The sequence below is a fragment of the Anastrepha obliqua genome, chromosome 4 (assembly GCF_027943255.1).
Source record: "Anastrepha obliqua isolate idAnaObli1 chromosome 4, idAnaObli1_1.0, whole genome shotgun sequence".
Taxonomy (NCBI): Eukaryota; Metazoa; Arthropoda; class Insecta; order Diptera; family Tephritidae; genus Anastrepha; species Anastrepha obliqua.
This window is the reverse complement of record NC_072895.1, coordinates 81,535,349-81,560,527: the sequence shown is the minus strand read 5'-3', so window position 1 is coordinate 81,560,527 and position 25,179 is coordinate 81,535,349. Positions and strand designations below refer to the sequence as shown.

At 38.9% G+C, this 25,179-nt stretch overlaps 1 protein-coding gene across 1 annotated transcript; it reads right to left on the bottom strand.

Moving 5' to 3' along the window:
* Positions 1 to 20,503: 20,503 nt before the first annotated feature.
* LOC129244244 (trypsin 3A1) lies at positions 20,504 to 21,301 on the bottom strand. The gene has a single exon (XM_054881859.1). The coding sequence runs from the start codon at positions 21,299 to 21,301 to the stop codon at positions 20,504 to 20,506; it is 798 nt and encodes a 265-aa protein (XP_054737834.1).
* Positions 21,302 to 25,179: the final 3,878 nt, after the last annotated feature.

The following is a 25,179-nucleotide window of genomic DNA, read 5'->3' as shown; positions in this document are numbered from 1 at the left end:
ACGGCAATTTTCTTTAGAATAAATTCCCGCAAATGCTGTTTTTCGGGACGAGCGTAGATATTTTTGTGTCAGATAAAAAAGGATCTTTACGCATCAAACGAATGTCAACTACTGCGATCGAGACCTCACATATACACCTTCAAATCATCAGTATGTTACTAGAGTGAACACAAAAATAGTATCGGCAGCGACACCTCTTTTACAAGCGCGGAAACTTACTCCCAATATAAGTTACTTACCACCCAGCCACAGAAGACTAGGGGAAGTTAATCAAATTAAAGCATCTACTATTATTGGCGGCCGCCGTAGCCGAATGGGTTGGTGCGTGACTACCATTCGAAATTCAGAGAAAACGTAGGTTCGGATCTCGGTAAAACACCAAAATGAAGAAAACGTTTTTTCTAATAGCGATTGCTCACGGCAGGCAATGGCAAACCTTCGAGTATATCTCTGAAAAAGCTCCTCATAAAAAATGTCTGCCATTCGGAATCGGCTTGAAACTTTAGGTCCCTCTATTTGTGGAACAACATCAAGACGCACACCACAAATCGGAGGAAGAGCTCTGTCAAACACCCAGAAAGGATGTATATATCAACTGTTATTATTATTACTTGCCTGCAAAAAATACTTACAAAAGCTTGAAGACTATCCCTATAAACTAGCCCGAAATCTATGTACTTCTAAATGAGTGTTCGTTCACGAAGGCAACGCAGTCCCGGTCATTCCGATTTTTAGTACGGCCTCATGGTCATGAGAGTTAAATGAAATTTCAATGGAGACTCGACACTGGGCCTTTCCGGCACAAAATCGTCGTGAGGAAGCTTTAAGGGAGGCTGGCAACTAAGCCTTTCCGACTCCCAGCTACGAAAAATCGGACACTGGAAAGTCGTCCTTTTAAGCTCCCTGCATCCACATCTATTACATCCGAAAAAAAATATGGTACCTAATTATGAGGGATAACGGAAGCTTAACGGAAACTAGGCCTTTCCGGCTCCCAGCTATGAAGAATCGGAGACTGGAAACCCGTACTTTCTAGCTCCCTCCGTTCATTCACTTTTATCACATTCACATCCGATGTAATCATATATTCATATTTCATTGAACAAATATGTGCTACATAAGATTTGTGAGTTTCTTATACAAGAAAGATTCAATAAATAAAGAAAATGAAAAAAAAAGAATTATTACTTATTAGATATATCACAAATGCTTATATTTACTAAGTAAATGCTGATTAAGGAATACATGATTTGATAAGTAAATAATAGAAATGATTCAATAATATAATGAAAAATATAATGTATGAAAAAAACTCCACTATCTTTGTTTACTTCAAGTACTTATTTATGCAATTCTGGGTAAAAGTAATATGTAAATATGGTGTTGGTCTAAGTCAATTTGTGAATGTAGAACATGTAGTCTCTATAATTTGTTATTATCGTTTCCCAACGCGAAAGTAGAACGCATATTTAGCGCGTATGTCATTGAATTCATAGAAAATGCAAAAATTTGTATCATTGCTAAAGCCGAATATTGCGAGACCTATATGCAAAATAACAGAGAAAGTACATAAATTAGAATAAAATGAAACTATTTTATTGTGATCAGTGATAGTGGCAGCTTTGCGAGAGTGCCCTGAACCGCAACGCAATAGCTGACTGGTTCACAGAAGCAGAAGTGCTGCATTTCAAAGAGAAGGATTTTTTCTGACAGCTGGCAGTCGCTAGCTTTTGGGGCATGCGCGCTTCTTCTAAAGCAGTATCAATCACTTTATTTGGCTAAAAAAACAGATGATTCAAATAGAATTCCTCAGGATCGATTCCTGTTGTCAGATGTCCAATCTAACGAAGAAAATATCAACAAAGGAAATATTCAACTATATGAGTCGCTATATAAATGCATACATGGAAACTTAGCTGCGCACCTAATATATATAATATAAAGAATAAGGTCTTTACATAAACCGATTTTTAGCTGAGAGCAACAATCGCCTGCTAACTTTGAGCCATTCAACCTTTTCCTCGAGCAACCCTGGACTTGTTTACATTCCGTTGCATGTTTGCATCCATTACACTTGCTAAAGATTCTGTTCAGCCAAAGTGGTCTAGTGTATACAGTATGTAACATTTTTAAAAAATATTTTCATTGGTTTCGGATATTGACTTTATGTAGTAAAAAAAAAATGTTACTGACTCAGAATCTTCAGTACTGTTTGTGATGACGAAAATGGTTCCAAACAAACCTTGCGCAGCACAAGAAGTACCCATCTAAATAGTTCAATAGTGCATATCTCCCCTAGAGGTCTCACGCACCTTTGTCATTTAATTTCACTTTTTTCTTTTTCATTTAATTTTATCCAATCTATGAATACAGGCTGGAGGTACAAATTGAAGATTAGACTTAAGGGGTAACACCACTGTACACGCGTAAAATAAACACGATTTTTAAAGAATTTTTTTGTATAGAAGGAAAGGGAAAACAATCACTCTGATTTGGGAAGTTATTACTTATATACTAAAATACAAAACTACAAAGTTTGATCGAAAAATTTTACAAAATGGCGGCATTGGAGACATTTTTGTTATGTGGTTTCTCTTGAAGGAGCTCCGCGGCACGCAGCACAGAGGGTGCAAATTTTAATCTGGAACAAAGAAACATTTTTTTCTTAATCTAGATAAGAATAGCTAGAGAAACACGTAGGGGATTTAAAAAATATTTATTTTTGTGGAATTAGCAAGCATTTGAAGGAAAAAACTCTATTTTGGACTAAAAAAACGGCACTTAAATAATTATAACAATCGTTTAAATTAATCTATCGAAAATCCCCTACGCTCTTCTCTTAAGAAGGTTATTATACAGACGTAGTGAAAAACCTGATTAAAAATATTTAAAATTGGTTGAGTTATGCTGCGTGCCAATTTCAGAAAACGTGTTTTGAGAAAAACGCGTTTAAAGTTTGGAAATTTGGAGAAGTCGTTAGGTAGCAGTCACTAACGCTTGGTTAAAAGCTTAAAATATTTATGAAATAAACTTCGGTAACGTATAAAACTTTTTGTTCTGTATTTTAAAAGGTTCAAAGAATTTTTTAAGCTTATAAAAAAAAAATCAATTTTTTGAAATTTCTACAGTGGTGTTACCCCTTAAAGGGGTCACACATTGTATTTTCAATTGGATTGGTTGGTATACTCTGTGGGCAAAAAGTAAGGTGAATTTGGTTTTAAAATGAAAAATCTTTATTTATTCTTGTAAATCAATTTCATCCTCTTCAAAATAATCCCCTCTCGATGAAATACACTTATGCCAACGATTTTTCCAATCCCCGAAACATGCCAAATAGTCCATTTCCGGTATAGCCATCAGCAGCTTCTTCGATTCAGCTTTTATCTCCTCACTCGACTCGAAACGCGTTCCCCGGAGTGGTCTCTTGAGTTTTGGGAATAGCCAGAAGTCACACGGAGCCAAATCAGGCGAATACGGTGGTTGCGGAACGATATGCGTGGAATTTTTGGCGAAATGGTCACGAAGAACGAGTGCAGTGTGAGACGGCGCATTATCGTGATGCAAAAACCAAGAGTTGTTGGCCCATAATCCTGGTCTTTTTAGACGAATTGCTTCACGTAAACTGCGCATAACGCTCAAATAATATTCCTTATTAACAGTTTGGCCAGGTGGAAGGAATTCATAGTGCATCACACCACGAAAATCGAAAAAAACTGTCGTCATGACCCTTATTTTTTAACGACTTCGACGTGCTCTTTTCGGTCTGGCCTCGTCTTTAGCACGATATTCGCTTGATTGGTCGGTTGTTTCGGGGTCGTAATGATGCATCGTCTCATCTCCCGTAATGATGCATTTGAGCTTGTCCTGATATTCTGAAAGCATTGTTTCACACACATCAACGTGACGACTTTTTTCCAAGAAATTGAGAGTTTTCGGTACCAAACGAGATTTGACTTTTCGTAGGCCCAAATGGTCTTTCAAAATGGTTTTCACAGATCCTTCTGATATTCCGATCATATCAGTAAGGTCTTTAACAGTCAACCGACGATTTTTGAGCACTAACTCCTTCACTTTATTGACGTGTTGGCCATCTGTTGACGTCGATGGTCGTCCGGAGCGCTCCAAGTCATCAATACGTTCTCGACCCTCTTTGAAGCCTTTGTACCACTTATAAACATTTTTCTGCGACATGGTCGAATCACCAAATGCCTTCTGGAACATGCTAAATGTTTCCGCAGCCGAAATTTCATTCCGCAAACAAAATTTGATGGCACATCTCTGCTCAATCAAATCAGACATTGTAAAAGTCGAAAAATGCACTCTAGGTCGTTTGGTAAACACAAGCGTAAATATATTACTGATAATGACATTCACATGAAAGTTGGCCCAGATGTTATTAACAGAGCTGCCCACTCATGAAAAAAATAACTAGAGCGTAGTTTTAATCCCGCGAAGTTTGACAAATTAATTCACCTTACTTTTTGCCCACAGAGTATGACATGACCAATATATCTTACAAAGCAGAGGTATACAAAAGAAATTAACAGTACAGAGCGTGAATAGAAGATTTAAAGACAGACCTCAGAGATGAAAAAACCATATTTGTATTTTTAAGATTTTATTACACAATGAAAAAAATTATTGTGCACTAAAAAAACTACAAAATTAAAAGCAAACGACATATTTGCTAGTAAAAAATGATTTCGAGTTTTTAGTATAAAATACAAATAAATTTTTATTCCAATAAATGAACTTTAACCAATAATTTAATTATTTGCCATCTTTCTGGCGCTTTTCTGGCGAATTTTCAATTATATACAAAATGGTGTGATTTACTAACCCCACGTCTACATCTTTCATGGACGATAAATCACCAGATTTGGCCAGTCTGCTATGGTGAAAAACAAAATTGTGTGAGCGACTTCCAAGGATGATAGATTTCAAGGTTAGCTTTGGTGAAAGAAAAATTTGTAGGGGAAATTTGGCAGCCACGCCACTTGAGGTATGTTTAACAAAATTTAGCTTGTTTTGCTGATATACGATAAAAATCAACACAGCCAATGCTCATGCCATGGAATTCGTACCTATATTCTAATATAAGCTAAATTTTGTTAAACACATCCCAAGTGACGTCAGCCCATCAGCCGATTCTTTCAAATTCGCTCAGAGACGAATAACGGTTTGCTAAATAGACCACGTCTAGAAATTTTTTCACCATAAGCAACTTCGGTTGCTACGTCACCGCGTACTCGGCAGTCAAATTTTGCCCGCTCATTTCATACGTATTCACACATACGTCCAATCAGTCGTTCTTCAGACGGCAACGAAGCAATATGAATAAAGACTGAGTTAATTTTTTCCTATATCAGTTTTTTCGTAAGCAAACCGCTGTCATGACCCCGGTTGCGTCAGCCAATCAGCAGATCCTTTTAAATTCGCAGAGCGCCGGTTAACGGTCTGATCTTGGCACCATCTTCCTAATTATATTCACCATACACACCCTCTATGTACCTACTAAATGTATCTGAACATCTGCTAAATTTCTGTTTTGACTTTATCTCGTTTTCTCATGTGGGCAAGTTGCTGCCTTATCGTTTAATTTTCGAAATGGCATCAAGCAAATCAGATCGCTGAATTCGCCTATGCAAATGGCGCGGTAAAATCACATTGAGTTGTCAAACTTCAAAATGGCAGCTGATGTTAAGACAGTTATAAGTAAGGATTTCTGCCTGTTTTAGCAGTGGAATTCGCGTTCACACCCAGAGGTTTTTTAACATAATCTGCTGTAGGAGCAGATGAGGGGTAAGATTTACAGACGAAGGTGAATGTACTTACTAACTTTAGTGCAAATGTTTCAATTTACAGGGTGGGCCATGTAAAATTTGCTTTTTGAATCGGCTATAAAAAAAACTAATCAATATTTTTTCAAACTTTTTTTTTATTTTGAAGATTGAACATTGTCATTTATGAATGAAAAATAATATCGTTCAAATGACTGCCACGACTGGCTTTACAGTAGGCCATTCGATTAACCCAATTTTTAAGCACATTTTCGATTGTTTGGGCTCCAATTTCATGCATAGTATTTGTCCTTAACGGCTCCCCACAAAAAATAGTCCAACGGGCTTAAATCACAGCTCCGAGGCGCCCAATTGATATCGGAATTTCGGCTGATTATTCGGTTTTCAAAAACGGTAGCCAAAAGTTCGAGTGTAACTTTGACAGTGTGACAAGTTGCACCGTCTTGTTGAAACCAAATGTCGTCCATGGCATCCTCTTCAATTTTTGGAAACAACAACGCGTTGAGCATGTCACGGTAACGCTCGCCATTTACTCTAACCGCGGCTCCTCGCTCATTTTCGAAAAAAAATGGACCGATGATGCCGCCAGACCAAAAATCGCACCAAACAGTAACTCGTTGTGAATGCATTTGCTTCTCTACAGTAACATGTGGATTTTCTGAGCCCCAAATCAGACAATTTTGCTTATTGACGTAGCCACCGATGTGAAAATCAGAAAAGAAGAAGAAGACTCACCTCTTTGGAAATAGGTTTTGTTCAAACGTATAGCGTCCCATTTCGTAAATGTCAAACCTTTAAGTAAATTATGAACACATTTGACATGTCATTTGTGTTACCATTCTCAAAAAAATAGGTATATGGCCCACCCTGTATAAACGAATAGAGGGACAAGCAGAAATACCCTCTTTGCACTGATCATTAGTGTATACAACCGTTACATTTGCAATTTTTATATTTCATTATTCTTCGTATGGGTATAAATAGAAACCTTTATAGTGTGTATGTATGTATGTATGTATGTAGATATGTACTATATATGAATGTATAGATACTACTTCTTCAGCAAACAAATAATAAATTCTTGCGTGTAATTTTATACTTACGTGCGTAGATAAATATACACTCGCACAGGTTTCGCTTTCTGTACATTTACTTCTATTGCAAAATTCGTTGATGTCGAACCCATTCATAAAAATATTAAAGAAGCCATAATACGCATATAAATGTGATTCAACACCGAGGTCAGGGTAAACTTAAATAATATTTAATATTCAAACAAATCGTTCACCTTTCATGTTTAAAGCGGTAAGCCCACCAAATAGAGTGCGTGTATTCAAGCCCATAATAACAGTTTTACGGAGCGAATGTGATCGAGTTCAAATTGCGACAGCAATAGCAAAGCTAGATCCACTTACAGCTATGCGCATATATTGTACATATTTATGTATGTTTGTATGAAAATATTCCAATTCGAAAGTTCTTATGATTTAGATTAATTAGAGATATAACTAAAATATTTAATGGAATAAATTATTTTACTAATATCAAAATTTTTTTTTTTTGCTATTTCTGATTTATTTCCTACTTTGTTTGGCCCACGCTCGGATTTACATAAAATAAGAAATTTCAAATATTTTATTTATAGTAGCAAAATATTAGCATCATTGCGCAAGCTAGCGTGCTTAGGAGTGGCATACCGGTAGTAGAATGTGGGTTCACAGCCCAAATGGTTTCTGCGGTCATATCATGAAACTCCAAAGAGCATTTTTGTCAAGATCATGAAAACCATCTGTAATTCGGAAGTGGCATAAGCTCCATTTTTAGTAAAAAATCGGTAGCATCTCACAAGATAGATGAGAAGCTCGAATTAAGCCTTCCGTTTTTAAATTTGAATATTTTTTTTTTTTTTTTGAATAAAATGATATTGTAAAATTATTAAAAAATAATAAGTAAATAAATATAAATGAAAATATTTAAAAAAAGAGTTTTTGTGGCGATTTCTTGTTCCTTACAGTATATTTCACATATGATAGCTTTTAGAATGAGTAGTCCTGTACCTAGTCCTGCCATAAGTTCTGTTACAAGTTAAGTCTGCTATAGATATGAAATTATAAGACCCTTTTTATTGGAGGTAGTTTTATTTAATAAAGTCCTCTTTCGACGAACAAAACTGACACTCTACAAGGCTCTCATCATGCCCGTCCTAACGTATGGCGCAGAAGCGTGGGCGATGACAACATCCGATGAAGCGACGCTTGGAATGTTTGAGAGAAGATTCTACTTAAGATTTTTCGACCTTTGCACGTTGACAACGGCGAATATCGCAAGCGATAGAACGATGAGTTGTATGAGCTTTGCGACGACATAGACATAGCGCAGCGAATAAATATCCAGCGGCTACGCTGGCTGGGTCATGCCGTCCGAAAATGATACAAACGCACCGGCTCTGAAAGTATTCGATGCGGTGCCAGCTGATGGTAGCAGAGGAAGAGGAAGACCTCCTTTGCGTTGAAAAGATCAGGTGGAGAAGGACCTGGCCTCACTTGGTGTGTCCAACTAGCGCCGGTTAGCACGAGAAAGAAACGACTGGCGCACTTTGTTAAACTCGGCCAAAATCGCGTAAGTGGTTATCGCGCCAATTAAGAAGAAGAAATTTTATTTAATCATGTAAATATTAGAAAAAAATTTAATTTTCATTCGAAATGATCACCATTTGCGTTTACACAAGCTTTCAAACGATTAGGCCATTCCGCTATTGCAGCACGCACGGTTTCCATGGATATTGACGTCGCTGCTCGAACCAAAGATTGTTTGTAAATCTCCAAATTTCTGTGACGTCTTTGACAGGTCATGTTCTCCAATTCTGACCATAAACTGTGGTCGAATGGATTCAGCTCTGGACTTCCAGACGGCCAATCTTCTGCGGCTATGGTCTCAGGAATATTGTTTTTCATCCACTGCTGAGAGGTTTTTGCCTTAGGGGCTGGGTTTTGCCAATTCTCTCCATTGAAGAGACTACTGCTCAACTGCTTTACCACGTATTCTAAGACATTAGCACTTTTGTCCCGGCCTTAATCCCTTTTTCGCAGAAATGAAGAGATGTAACCTCTTTACCAGACACGCCCCTCCAAACCATTACGGGGACTGGATGGGGACTACGCTGAACCCTTGGAACAGCATTTTTGCGTCTTTAGAAGTTTTAGCATAGATTTTGTCGTTTTGCTTATTAAAAACTTTTTCAACAGTGAACATTTTCTCTTCTATGAGAAAGAAGCTGCTTGCATCTGTCGAGTCCAATTATCTTCAAGCTCGTTGTCAAAAGATGACCAGTTAAGCGAGGGAAGGCTTTCCTGCGGAGATCATTTCTAATTAGTCTTGCATGGACCAAGTCGATACATTTATTTCCCTGGAGATGATTTCTGCTTTCTTAGGGGATTTCTGCGAATTCTTTCTCAAACGGCTTTTAAGGCCGCACTGGTACGAACCACGCGAGGACGACCACTTCTTTTTCTGTCTGTCACTTCAGACGTTTAGGAAAAACGATTAATCGCGCGGTAAACAAACATTCTCGAAATATAGGGTTATTCAATAGGTGCGCTTCAACTTTTTTCCGATAGGGAGGGCGAACGACGCAATATTTTTTATTTTTCGCTTGTCATTTTTTCGCTTCATTAGTATACATTTCATCATGGAACGCTACACACTTGAGCAACGATTGCAAATCGTGCAAATTTTTTATGAAAATAATCCTTCTGTTGCTGCTACTTTAAGAGCATTACGGCCATTTTACGGTCCATTTAACAATCCGGCCCGTTTTGGGGTTGTGTGAAGTCATTGGTCTACAGTAACAAGCCGGCGACGATTTGTGAGCTCAGAGCCAATATTGAACGCGAAATTGCTGGAATTTCGGCCGATTTATGCAAAAGAGTGGTCGAAAATTGGGTTCAACGATTGGACTTCGTAAAACGTGCACGCGGTGGTCATGCAAAAGAAATCGAATTTCATACTTAAATGTATGTATATGTTCAAACTCGATAATAAAAAAAAATTAGTTAAAAAAGTCAAACCGTTTGTGGTTTATTCAAAAAAGTTCAAAAGTTGAAGCGCTCTTACTGAAAAACCCTATATTACGTTTTTTCAGCAATTCGTAAATTTCTCTTGTAGTTTTACCACACTTCTGTAATGCAATCACTGCAATGCGATTCTCCTTAGCTTCCCGCTCCATCGTTTGCAAGCGAAATTTGGCCCGAAACTGAGTATAATTTATGAGTAGACCTGCACTCAATATTTTATGAGTTTAGTTCAATAAGCGCCTAGAAACAGAAATAAGGAACACTCTATTCGGCAAAAGAGGAGTTGATACACTTCATCCAATATTTGTTCAGCTTTAACAGATTTACCATTTAACACCCATTGTAGATGTTCCATTTAACACCCATTGTAGAAGCTGTGGAGACCTTTCAGAGAAGTGGGTTGTTGAGAACTTTCTTTTTATGTCCCGGATTGGCAGCTCGACGATTAAGGTCACTGGGTGTTCATTTATTCGACAGCCTGGAGAAGTGCGCCAACGTAGATCCCATCAATTTTCACCATCACATCAACAGTACTTCAAACATTCAACCTACCTACCTAAAACTAAATTTCCATTACCATTAGAACGAGCATTATCAAGTGCTCGTGGAGGTTGAGTGTCACATGGAAAATGACTGGACTGGCAAGGACTAAGATGGGATTCGGGAACACCAAATGATAGAAAAAGTTTTTCCTAAAAGTGAGATTCCCTCAGCAAGCATAGCAAATTTCCAAGTGTATTGCTTCCATGAAAAAGTTCCCCATAAAAAACTTGACGCGGAGGTGGCATAAAACTGTAGGTCTCTAGATTTGTGGAACAACATGAAGACGCACGCCCCAGTTGGAGACGGAGCTCGGCCAAACACCCAATAAAAGATGTAAGCGCCAATATAAAGTATATACCTTTGTTAAAGGAAGACTACAATTATGAGATTCCTGGTGTTAACTTAATACCATCACCAAGCCCAGATTTACGTATTGCAGAGTCTCCAGAAACTGATTCTAGTTCATGGTGTGCAGGGGATATGTTTCGTTTTTTTCTTGGAAATTATGCCTTGGACGTAAAAGTCAAAGTATACACAAAAATTATGCAAATATGGATACTTCCAACTCGTTTCACATCTGCTCCATTCTTCAGACTTGACTCCCTTCGATTCCTCGGACTACTATTTGTTCCCCAATTGGAAGAAATGGGTGGCGGGAAAAAAATTTTATTGGCGAAACGAATGGCTATTCTTCAAACTTGGACAAATAAATAACTATTATCAGCGTTGGACAAAGTATATGAACCTAAAGGAGGCTCGAAAAACAAGTAGGAGTTTATGCCAAAAAATTAAGCAGGTTTTATTTTTACACGGACCTTTCAAACGAGCAGCGTGGGGGTCCCCTTGGTGGAGGCAGCGCTCATAGGTAGGTTCATAGAAATAGTCTTTGGACGCATCATCCTTCTTTTCCATCGTTGCGTGAGCGCAAATGAGCGAGATGTTAAAAAATCGCGCTTTAATGCAGATTATTGCGAGACGCTCGTCCACCGGAGTGAACGACAGTACTTGGCGACGAAGTCTCTCTCCCACAACAAATTCGACACCGAATTTGTGCACCTTTACATGGCTGCTGTAGTAGACGTCACAAGGTCCTATTGTTTCCTTGCCTTGCCCCGTCCATCGCATCTCTTGAGTGGCAGTGAGTCAGAATTTACTCTCACGAGGACATCAACCAGCCGGGCAGAGGAACCTTCCCCATTAAGTGTTCGGACATTCCAGGTGCATGCCCTAAAATCGTAATCCTCAGTTCGTTTGCAGGGGTCGCCATCAGTGTAGGGAGTTCTCATCCGAGGCTTTGTTTGTGTTTTCATTGGGCGGGGATTTTTAAGTGGCGGGAGGATACTTGGGCTAATCCCGGGAGTTGTGAACTGCTTGCATCATATACAAAAGAATCGTCCTGGCCACTCCCAAGTGAATGGCGATCAGTAACTTTCCCCACTTGCGTGGACTTCTACATATGGAACCATCCTCCTCCTCGTAAGACTATCGACCTATTTTTTGATACAATTTGCTTATTTGTTAAATCCGCTTTTTATAGCCCAACAATAAGTTTTAAAATCTTACAACTAATTTATATTATAATCAAACCCCATGGTTGACCCTTGTATTCTCACGTCGCTCTTCAGAAGGCTGGTAAATCTTTATTTATTTTTATTGGCAGACGGTTACGACTCATTGGATTAAATAAGGCTTTTGTCAATGAGTTTTGGTGGTTTTGCAGTTTTATAAAGTATTTTTCTTTACTACTTTTCAACTCGCTCTTAAACTTAGATATTTCAAGATGTTTAAGAATATCATCATTGCGAAAAAACCATGGCTTAATGCGCGCTTACGCCTAAATTCCAATGTAAAGAGAAACAAGTTTTAGATTTTGTAAGTGCCACTCTGTTCACTGGAATCTAGTGTATGTGTTTAGGAAATGGAACCGACTTCTCTGTAAACTGATCACTTGGCGAACTGCTGATCCGCAAGCTACGTTCGAAGTCAGCGGTGCCCTGAATCTCTAAGATGGACTTATACATAACTTTTGGAATTATTTATTGACATTTTAGGTGGTATAGTCACTGATCGGCACCCATGACAACCCCTTTTCCCTTGCTTTCCTGAAGAAGTTAGCAAGGTGGAACTATTCTCGCACGCTTTGAGGCTTTGGAAAAAGAGAATTGGAAGATGAATAACTGAACTCTCTAACGACCGAAAATCTGCTTTGATTTATACTTAAAGCGAGAAGATTTAAAGCAGATTAAAAGAACACGAAAATGTTAAGTGGACGATATGTGGCTGACTGTCGATCGGTTATGTAATTCTGACAAAAAATCTGACTGTAGTGTAATTAATCAGTGAATCTACTGGTTGATTAAGATATGGAAAATTAAGTGCAAAACTACTTTAAGATGGCATTTAGTATTGTATATGGAGTTTGAGCAAAATGATTTATTTTATTTTAGCAGATTTTGCTTTTAAGTTAATAAATCCTGATTTCCAAAAAAAAAGTTAAAATATGCAGTTCTCTTTTACTGAGATGGATTCTAAATCAACAGTTCCTATTAATTAATAGTTTAAATACGGCCTTAATACACAGCAATTTGGGCTTGTTAAAAGTTCTAAGCCGATTTAAGATTTGTTGGTCAACAGATAAATATTTTTGATAAATAAAAAAAGTCTACAGATAAATATTTTTAATAAATAAAAAACAGACCAAAATGCGAATCCTATATGAAATATAAACAAATCTGTATGAAAATCTTCTATAATTAGTTAAATTATTAAAATAATTTGTTCCAGCTAATCAGTAAAAAGGTTATCACTCATAAGTGACGGAGAGGGATTAATCAAATATGTATGTAAGTACATTGCATACATACAAATCGTCAACAATAGCAAGAAATCTAAATAGACTCTCACAACTGAAAAAAGAACGTAAATAGCAGATATTCGCTAAACATTCTGGGGATTTTTTCCGCGTTTCTTAATTAAATACGAAACCAAGCAAGGTCGCCAATTGCGGATGAGCAGTGATTGAGCAGAGCTTTGTGGCTTTTCAAACTGTTCAGTTGTACAGGCCAAGTGCCGCACTTGATTGCGTGAAATATTTACTTATTGCTTGAAGTCGAAATTTTTTGTGATAAAATTTGTGTGTGCTCTCTGAAGCAGTGAATCTTAACTTTGAGAAAAAATGTTTAAGCTGGAGATTTGTTTAATTTTGATAGTAGCTTTGCACTTCATGCTGAATAGTGTTGATGGTGAGTCACATAGTGCAGTGGCTGAACTTCAGTTATTGGAAAGGCAAATAGATATACTAAAAAATAAATACACCCGTGTTCAAAATAATAGCAACGTGATTATAAAGTTTTTATTGTTTCTTTTTATGATTTAATTTTATGTTTTTATAAAGGGACAGTGCATTCTATTCTATTCTAACATACCTTGTTGAAAATTCACAAAAATGTAACGAATTTCAAAAAAAAAAAAAAAAATACCAGTCTAACGGTTAGACGGGATAGAAGTGAAACCTTCCGTAAAACAAACTGAGAGAGAATGAGACGAAAGCAGCATTAGGGGCGGGATAATTATAGGTTCATTATAATATTGCTATAAAGTTCATATTTTATTTTCTTCATTTTATTATTATTCATCCTCAATGTTTTCAATTTCAACAAATGATACGAGTGGCTTATGATAGCTAAAATATGATACAAATGCTTTGGTTTCGATGTTGTCAACATATCTTTGAAATACCGCGTCAATTGTTGTTTTTGATCGTGTTGTCGGTTCAGTGCGATTGTTACACATTTTTAAATTGAATGTTGTATTGAGAAAGTCAATTGAAGGAACCGCTGTGTCTAATGCAAAATTTACGTTAAAATCGCCACTTAAAATCATTGGAACTTTATCGTAATCTTTTCTAAGTATCCGCGATACTTCTGGTGTATACTTTATTAAATTTTCGTGAATGAATTCCGTGATGCTATTTATTGATTTTTTTTTCTGTCGATATTCACGACACTTTTCTGCATTGTTTTTCGGCATAATTGCGGTAAATATTTAAAAATGAAAATATTTACGAATACAAAAATACACACGCGGTTGCTATTATGAGCGTCCCCAGCAAAACCTGCGTGACCGAAACTCTAACACAATTACATTTTTTTGAATGTTACAAACACATATGCACGCAGGTTTTGCTGGGGCGTGACCGAAACTCTAACACAATTACACATATGCACTCGTATTTGTTTGAAAATCGACTTTTTTTTTGGTTCTCCGTCACCTTTGGAAAATGTGTAAACAGTAAGCAAACTTTACACATATATTTTCCCTCATTTTTGCATCAGTAAAATTAAACAAACGCCGTAGCCGAATGGGTTGGTGCGTGACTACTATTCAGAATTCACAGAGAGAACGTCAGTTCGAATCTCGGTGAAAACACCAAAATTAAGGAAAACTATTTTTCTAATAGCGCTCACCCCTCAGCAGGCAATGGCAAAACACCGAGTGTATTTCTGCCATGAAAAAAAGCTCCTCATAAACATATCATAAAATAAAATAAAATATCTGTTTAAAAAAAAAAATTTTCTTGTGATTCGAACCAAGGATTTTGGATCGGAAGCTCACATTGCTAGTCGCTCGGCTACCGCGCCATGCTGTCGGCGCTGGCCTAAAAGTTATTTAGTTCGTCGCTACGTTTATATCAACATATAATATAACGCTTCGTAACTAAATAAGTTTTAGGCCAGCACCTACAGCATGACGCGGTAGCCGAGCGACTAGCAATGTGAGCTTCCGATCCAAAATCCTTGGTTCGAATCACAAGAAAAAATAAAAGTTATTTTTATTTAGTTCGTCGCTACGTTTATATCAACATATAATATAACGCTTCGTAGCCAAGTTGGTCGCTTTTTTCGTTTCACTTTTTCCCAAATCACTCCCAACGATTCTAAAGAAGTTTTCACTTCAAAAATCATCAAAATTATCATCTTTTTATTCAGAATTTTTAGTAAAATTGCGGGTGTGCAGTTTATAAGTGGCATGCAACAAAGTTCAAGTGGCCCAATATTTGCTTTGATTTTTGACAATAGTTTTTCACTTAGTTGTTGAGCTTTCTATTCCATATAACTAAAAGACTTCTTGCTTTGTAGGGAAGAAAATTCTCAACTTCAGATAAAAAAAAAATTTCAAAAAACAACGTGATTTTTGAGCGACCTGGAACTTACACTTTAACTGACTAAAATTGAACGGGCTATGAAACTGCATACCCAAATTACTAGTTACCTTGAAGTTTTCTAAAGATTCTAATCAAACAGGTAAAAATTTTTTGTGAATTTTGTACAAAATTTTGAATTAATCGGTTTTTGTTGCGAAATGCACTATCCTTTTATAAAAACATGAAAAAAATTAAATAAAATAAGTTAAGGATTAGTATTTCGCGGCACTCCCATTAATTTGAACACAGTTGTACATATACAAGTATACTATAAGCTGACCAGATAGCAATAATATATATTTTTTTTCAATCGTTATGTATCAAAAGTGGTAAAAAATATCTGGAACATCAAACTGTCAAAATATTCACGGTTGTCGAACGTCTTGTTGGTGTTGAGGTGGTTGAGTATTTGTACTTAAATAATCTTAATTAGCGACTAGCGCCGTTTTATTACCACTGCTCTCATTCTCGTGTGATATCTGGTTTTTTTTTTTTTCTTTTTTAAGTCAGATCAATTTTGTGAGATTTGTATCTCTATGTCTGAGATTTCATTAATTTGCTGTGGGAAAGGTTTACCGAAAGAGCAAAGTCTTGTTCTGGCTAAACCTGGACATTCGCAAAAAATAGCGGAAAATGCTTTCTTTCACCCCCTCCGCCTGGCAGCTTCTTCAGGTGGGATTGAAAGGAAGGTTAAGTCTGGTTGTATGATCCTCTACCTTCCAATCACCTATAAGGGTTGCGGTATCACGTGAAATGCTTGAGCGAGACCATCCTAACAGGTGATTCGTCCTCTGGATGTTCTACGGCGGGCATGTTTTTCTTATTGTAGTACATGTAGTTGATTACTGCCACCTTCATTCGGCCAAAGCATAGTAATGTGGCGCAATGGATGTTTTACTGTATTGAATAAGATAGCACCTGCCACCACCTCTGATGTCTTATGTCGAACCTTTTCTTGCTAGCTCATCTGCTATCTCATTACCCTCCATATTCCTATGACTGGTAACCCATATCAGAGTAATTTAAAGCCAAAAACCAAGCAGTTCTAGTTCCTCTCTACACTGTAAAACTATCAGGTCAGTCCATAAGTTCGTGCGTTTTTTAAAGGCGGTTTTAAAATTAATAAAAAAGATGTTTAAAGTATTTATTAATCAATAAAATATTTTCCTTCCTAAATACAATGTCTTCCCAACGTTCAGGCAAATTTTTAATTCCCTGCTCAACATTTTTTTGTCCTTGGAGCCAAAATACGTTTCGATATCCCTTTTTATAGCTTCTTTTGAGAAGTGGTTCTTATTACTTATATGGGATTGAAGTCCACGGAAAAGGGATAATCACAAGGTGCAATATCCGGAGAGTATGGTCTATGGGTCATTAGCTCCCATTCGAGCTCGTTCAGCTTGCCTAATGTTTGCCTTGCGGTATGAGGTCTTGCGTTGTCATGGTGAAACAAAACTTTGCGTCTATTCACTAAAGACGGTCGATTTTTGTTAAGGGCCTCATTTAGGTTTGATAGCTGTTGGGAATAATAATCAGCAGTTATCGTCTGGTTTGGTTCCAGAAGTTCATAATAAACAATACCGGTCATATCCCACCAAATAGACAGGAGAATCTTCTTGGGGTGAAGGTCATCTCAGCCGTTGCAGCAGCTGAGAACACACATTCACTCTCTGCTGAAAGTTGACGACGGAAAGTCTATGCGGAACCCACTTTCCCAGCTTTGAAACTTTCCCAACTGAACCAAGTGCCTGTGAACTGTTCCATGCGATGAATTTAACCTCTGAGCTATCATATCGACTGTCAAATTTGGCTCAGCTGCCACGAGTTCGAGCAAGGCGTCGGAGTTAAAGACTTCAGGAATTTTGAAAACCACTTTTGCGCAGTCTTTACACTCACAGCATCCTCTCCGGGAATAGTGTTTATTTCTGCAGCAGCAGTTGTTGCATTTTTACCACTTTTATAAAAAAAATACAAAATATGCCTCTTATACGCGTTCGAAGATACCATTTTATTTTATAACAACACGTGCTTCTATTCGCGATTAAAATCACTTGTTGAATACACAATATATCAAAGAAAATATAAATAGTTCCGTTATATTCCGCGAATAATTTTTTGTATGCAAAAATCGTACAAAAGTGAAATTATGGGTAAAATAGGCACGAACTTATGGACTGACCTGATTGTTTGGATGAAATGGAATTGGAACGTAAGGCCTTGATCGCTACTTAACTATCTGAAAAGTTGGGCACTCTTGCACTGTTTCAGTGATTTGCAAGCTTCCCTGATTGTTAATAGTTCTGCCTGGAACACGCTGGCATAGTCAGGAAGTCGAATAGATTTGAATAAGTTGAGCGGTTCCGGATAGAAGCCAACTTCCACGCCACAGTTCATCTTAGAACCGTCAATATAGATTTCGACATCAAATCTATCAATCACTTTCCTGTAAGTCTTTTTTGAGATCGGTCGATCGGCGTCATTGTTTCAGTGCGCTATCAATTCGTCGCACTGTGGAAAAATTTTAGCGTGAGTACACTATTTTGCCCCTCAAGCTACGGGTCAGACAGAGATTGGTGAGAAATGAAGAAAGGCTGGTATACATAGATGAACAAGCGACGCACCTCTCGAAGTGGTGGAGGAGAAATTTGACGGCCACAATATTTCGATTTGAAACCCTTCCATAATTTTTTCCTGAGGTTACATATAAATACTTAGTTTACGCTGACAAGCTAATCAATTTGGACAAGATAGTGAAGAGCATTCGAGTCGCTACTGCCGAAATAACTCCGCCCATATAGGACGGGTCATCAAAAAATGGGCCAACCGCTTGAAACACTACCACGACTGGCTTTACAGTAGGCCATTCGATCAACTCAATTTTTAAGCACATTTTCGATTGTTTGGGCTCCAATTTCATGAATGATAACTTCGATTTCGTGTTTTAAAGCATCAATCGTCTCTGGATGGTTCGCATAGCATTTGTCCTTAACGGCTCCTCACAAAAAATAGTCCAACGGGCTTAAATCACAGCTCCGAGGAGGCCAATTGATATCGCAATTTCGGCTGATTATTCGGTTTTCAAAAACGGTAGCCAAAAGTTCGAGTGTAACTTTGACAGTGTGACAAGTTGCACCGTCTTGTTGAAACCAAATGTCGTCCATGTCATCCTCTTCAATTTTTGGAAACAACAACGCGTTGAGCATGTCACGGTAACGCTCGCCATTTACTGTAACCGCGGCTCCTCGCTCATTTTCGAAAAAAAAATGGCCCGATGATGCCGCCAGACCAAAAACCGCACCAAACAGTGACTCGTTGTGGATGCATTTGCTTCTCTACAGTAACGTGTGGATTTTCTGAGCCACAAATCCAACAATTTTGCTTATTGACGTAGCCACCGATGTGGAAATGAGAAAAGAAGAAGAAGACTCACCTCTTTGGAAATAGGTTTTCAATATTTCCCAATTTTGTTTAAGTGTATAGCGTCCCATTTCGTAAATGTCAAACCTTTAAGTAAATTATGAACATGGTTGGAACATGGTGGTTCAAAAAGCAAACGCTATATGGCACACCCTGTACTATTCCATGCATAATGCGATGAATGTAGCTTCAAAATAGAACTAAAATCAATTTGATATTTCATCCCGTTTTTTGTTTATCTTTCTTATCTGGTCACCCTTTATATACTACATGTATACCTTCATTTGCATGCGCATATTATCACTTCCTCAAGAAGCTATAACAGACTATGAGTTACTAATTCTTCGTTTAATTGTTCCAGGAAATTGCGATGTATATGGCTCCGTATTGAAAAAGGGTGAAACCAAAGCGGTGCCTGGTAAATGCAGTCAAATAGTCTGTAAAGGCGCCAGTTATGATGACTACGAAGTCAAAGCGTAAGTATAGAAACTGAAAGCGGAATGTTGCTTAATTTAATGTATGCATATCGCTAATAAAAAATAATATTTTAATCCAATTTAGCTGTCCCAACGCATATGCCCCAAAACATTGTAAATTCGTACCCGCGGACCTGAGCAAACCCTATCCACAGTGCTGCCCACGTTGGAATTGTTAAACAAATTTGTAGTTTTAATTTCCTTAAATATCGCACTAAAGGAGACAAAAATAAAAAAAAAAAACAAAAACAAATAGAAAAAAAGTAAAATAAAACAAGAGGTGTCTCAATAATACCACCTACAATAAAATTATTATATAAACAAACAAAATCACAGTGTTCAATGAAAAGACAAAAAATTTGGATGTTTCCTAACGAAAAAAAAAAATGTGCAGAACGCAAGAACATGAATGACCGTCTCGAGAGTTTTGTCCTCCAAAGAACAATTATTTGGAATTTTGGATTAATTTTGAGTTTTCAGTTCAGAATTATTCACGAGTCATTGGTATACACCTGGCGCTTCAAAAACTTTCAACAAATAAAGAAATTCTGGGATATTAAAACAATCTTGAAGGAAAACTCGCCGTTCCGAGAATTAACATTCCGTTCCAATCCTGTCAAGTTTTGCATCGTTCTATTGAAATTGAGACGAATTTGTTAACTCTCTCACCGAAAGCTGTTACCGACGACCGCAATGTTAGCCGTTCTGCTGAGAAGGAACAACCGGTCACTCCGCCAGCCCAAAATAAGCACCCAACACTACTCGTGGAGGACGGATCGAACTTTGAGGTATGGCTTTTAGACTCTCAGTGCCAAATGTAAAAATTGTTTGATGTAGGCAATAACTTAATAAATCAAATAAACTTCTTTAACATGAACAACAGCGTTTAATGGAAATTAATACTAAAAACTATATTTAAATTTAATTTGTATGATACAACCAATACATCCATCGTTCAAATCATATATTTCTCACACCTTACACCCTACCTCAAATCTGGCTTGCTACCAGCTCGATCCAGTCTTTGTACGCAGCCACCCGTGTGTAGATACCAGGCACATTGGACCTTCCACAACCGACGCCGAAAGAAACTACACCCACCAGAACCACACGTCCGTGTAAGTAGCCCACCAAAGGACCACCGGAATCTCCCTGACAGCTGTCCCGCCCGCCACCCACCGCACCCGCACAAAGCATTCTCTCTGTGACGGACACCGTTGAGGCAAACTTCGCTTTACAATCGCTCTGCTCGAACTGTTGTACTGCGACATAGCGCAAGCGCGTTGCTTTCACTTGCGATCCCTCTGAAGTCGCGCCCCATCCACTGACGAATAAGAGCATCCCAAACACGTTTGTCATATCAGCTTTTGTTGCGAGCGGTATGGGTTGTATATTGATATTGAATGGTAGCGGGAAAGCTAAAGCCAACACTGATATATCGTTATTTATCACATTCGATGCCTGGAAATCGGGGTGTATTAGAATACGTCGCACTGGCAAGTACGCGCCACCATGCTCGTGTTCCGTTGAACCTGCGCGTACTGCATATAACTCCGGCATATCCGGCAACTCGATGCAGTGTGCCGCACTAATTATGATAGCTGAGGTATAGATGGCACCGCCGCAACGATGTACACCATCCAGTTGTATCGACACTTGATATGGAAACTGGTATATTTCAGCCTCATTGCCGCCTACAATGCGTCCATCAAGCTCACTAAGCTGCTTGTTTGTACTCGCTGTGGTAGCGTTGAAACTATTAGATGGATGCGATCCCACGCTCGCCATAATGACGAAAAAGATAACTATTACGAAGTTGTATTCGATGCTTCCCATATTAGATATCATTTCGGATTCACTGTGCTGCTGTTTGTGCGTGATTCTTATATACGCGCCATGATAAACTTATTCCTATCTAATCGCTTCAAAAGGCCAAGATGTGCGTGATTATCAGCCCACGCCAGAACGTCACACTTCCGTATTTTCCATGTATTTGCTGTGAGTATTGCTTACAATATGATTACCTCCAACAGCAAATGGATACCACCAGCCTTAGTACTTTGATCAAAGATTTATCAGCACACAAAATATGCGAGTAAGGTGGATCTTATTGGGATCGTGACGTGATCTGTCGTTTCTGCGACCAATCGCAGGAGACTCCAATGCACCTTCTCCTTGAATGAGGCGCTATAGCGCGGAGAAGGTTGAGACGTCGGTCCTACTTTGTAGAACGCAATGTATGATGGCATCCTCAAAATGGAGCGGACCATGAATGCGACACTGGTAGGATACGCAGACGATATTGCTCTAGTTGTAACGGGGGAAACAAGTCATTGATGTGGAACTCACTTGCAACGATGCGATAACGAGGATTGAGCGCTGGTTATACAATGCCAAACTCCAGCTAGCAGCGCAAAAAACTGAAGAAGCCTTGTTGAGCAAAAAGAAGAAGAGGGAGAGTTTGGCGGTGGATGTCGGAGGTCTCAACATCCAGTCCAAGCCGGCTATACAGTACTTAGGGGTTATGATTGACTCGCGCATGACCTTCAGAGAGCACGCGGTGGAAGTCAGTACGAAAGGTGCCGTAGTTGCAAATGCTCTAACACGGTTGCTGCCGAACATTGGGGGAGCCCAAAGTGCAAGAAGGAGGCTTCTATCTACTATGACAGACTCCATCCTGTTATATGCCGCTCCCAAGCCCGAGAAATACACCTACGAGGGGTCAGGCAGGTTTATAGAGTGAGTGCTTTACGAGTAGACTGTGCATACCGGATCTGATGATGCAATTTGCGTGATTGCGGAAAAATTCCCTTGGATATCCAAGCACGTGAACTAAACCGTCTCTATCCAAGGCAAGGTGCAAATCCTACAAGGGACCAAAAGTTGGCACAGCGAATGGCGTCACTTGACGAATGGCAGCGAAGATGGGATCATTCTCCTAAAGGCCGCTGGACGCACGAACTTATACCTAGCCTTTGCACGTGATTACGGCGAAGACACGGAAAAGTGGATTACTTCCACTCCCAGATGCTGAGCGGACATGGGTGCTTTCAGTATTATCTGCATAGGTTTGGTCTCTCCGCTTCACCACTCTGCCCTACCTGCCCAGAGAATGTTGAAGACGCACGACACGTACGCTTCTACAGTCCAAGATTCGAAAGAGAATGTGAGGAGTTAGCCACTATCCTTGGAAGACAGCCAAGTGAGACTAATTTAACTGGCAGTATGTGCATTTCAAAACATTGCTGGGATGCTGCATGCAAGTATTGCGCACGCTACACAAGCAGGACGAAGAAAGGCGAACAATAGACCTGCTTCAGTACCGGCAGCTAGAGCAATATAATATTAACGCCCTGTGCCGCGTCTGATCACACCGAACTTCCCGACAAGTGCTAAAGCTCGTTCCCACGACAGTCGGTTCTGCGTTACCGGAACGACCCGTATTTATATCCGGCCAAGGACTGTCACTTCAGCAGCATTCCCCATATACATATGTATGGGGAATGTTTATGCTGCTACAACAACAACAAGTGCTAAAGCTAACATGAAACAGTGTTCCAGAGCAGGTCTACTCAGACATACCAAGAACAATTACGGACGCTTGAGTTAATGACTCACGACCATATCATACGCAGACAAGACGGTAGTGCACATGACATTACCCCACACTTTTGAAGTTCCATTTACTTCTTAATGGAGTAATAGAGACTATAACCGACGTATAACCTCCATACGTCATAGGTAGAGAGACTGGACGCAGGTTTCTTTTATGGTTGTTATCCACAATCACGGCTCCACCCTCGATGTAGTGCAAATGCGGTCCCGGGGTGGAAGTCAGCCGAAGAGGGGAGGTCTGTTTTAGTGGGAGCGTGCCCCACATATCATTGGCGCGATGGCATCAATTGAATGTTTCTGACATATTTATCCGCCCCTCCCACAAAAAAAGGTTAAGACATTTTGGCCAACTGCAGCCAGAATAAAGGCACATGCACTCAATCCAATCCAGCTCTATCCTGAGTTTAATAAGGGAACTGGGTCTGGATGAGGTACTGTGATGAGTAAAGGGCACAAAAGACCATGAAGTCGAAGTGAAAATCTCATAAAGTATACATATATCTATCTATATAACTGATTTGCTTTGATTTTTAGCTTATAAGGACTTATTAAGCTACCCTAATCCTACTTATATAATATAACAAAATTTATAAATACTTTATCCATTCTGCAAGATTGACTCAAGTGTTTGTTCATTTTAGCTAAACTCAATTAGACCTGGTGGCAAAAACTGTATTAGAGAGTAATTCGTTATGGGAATTTAAAACAAATCTTCAAGTAAATTTGACTGTGAACTAATGGTATCCCCAAAAAAAATCATGAAACTTCAGTCAGACGAGTATTATCAATAGACTACCTAGGCCTCTTCTTGTCACTTCAGCAGCATTCCCCATATATGTATGTTGTTTATGCTGCTACGTCAACAACAACAACAACTAAAGGGTTTTTCAATAAGGGCGGGTAGAGATGCAAAATGTCAATCGTGGCGTTTGCTGTGTGGCACGTAGCGCCGTCCTGCTGGAACCACATGTCGTCTAGGTCCATATGGTTCAATATGGGCCATAAGAAATTGGTTATCATCGTTGTGTAGCGCTCGCTGTTGACGGTGACCGCCTCACCAACGTCGTTTTCAAAAAAGTACGGACCAATGACGCCGCCGGCCCAAAATCCACACCAAATGGTAACTTTTTGAGGATGCATTATCACCTGGTGAACCTCGTGTGGATTGGTGTCGTCCCATATACGGCAATTTTGTTTGTTAACACAGCCATTCATCCAAAAATACGCCTCGTCACTAAAGATGATTTTTCGCCCTAAACTGGGGTTCTCTTCCAAACGATTCGAAGCCCAGTCAGCGAACAAACGGCGTTGTCTATGGTCATCAACTTTGAGCTCCTGGGTCAGTTGGATCTTGTACGGGTGTAGTCCCGACCCAAAATTCGCAAAGTTGAAGTCTGCGAAAGGCCAAGTTCTTGTGCACGGCGAGGAATAGACTGCCTCGGATTCTGCTCTACACTTTCACGGACCGCAGCAATGTTCTCGGCTGATCTTGCGTTGCTTGAACGTACGGGTGTTGGCTGATTGTTTACTGTCTCAAATTTTTTTCCACCAAACGTTGAAGAGCCGACTTTGAAGGGCCACCACGTCTACCGAAAAATGGGTGCAATGCGTGCAACGTTTGCGTTAATGAGCACTCATTTTGATAATAAAGTTTTATCATTTGAACGTGCTGTTCAATCGTGTAACTTGCCATGATGATTTGGCATAAACAAGTGAATAATAAACAAAAGATTTGACAGATGTCACCAAAACAAAATGGCTGCCACAGGGCGCCAAAATCGACCCGCGCCAATTGAAAAACCCTTTATCTTACAAACACATGTAATTTAAGGCAGCTCTATTCCAGCGTTGCCAAGCTATGTTCATTCATACCAGTTGCTTCATCTACTCGCCACTTGCCAACGCGAGGCCTCTAGTTACATATCTGATATGTTTGCGCAAGCATGTATTTTCCTCGTACACTGTGGAACTAATATCTAATATTCTAATCATATCTTGTCTTCTTATCAGATATTGACTAGAAACATCCGAGGTGATAGAAAGACAGCGGA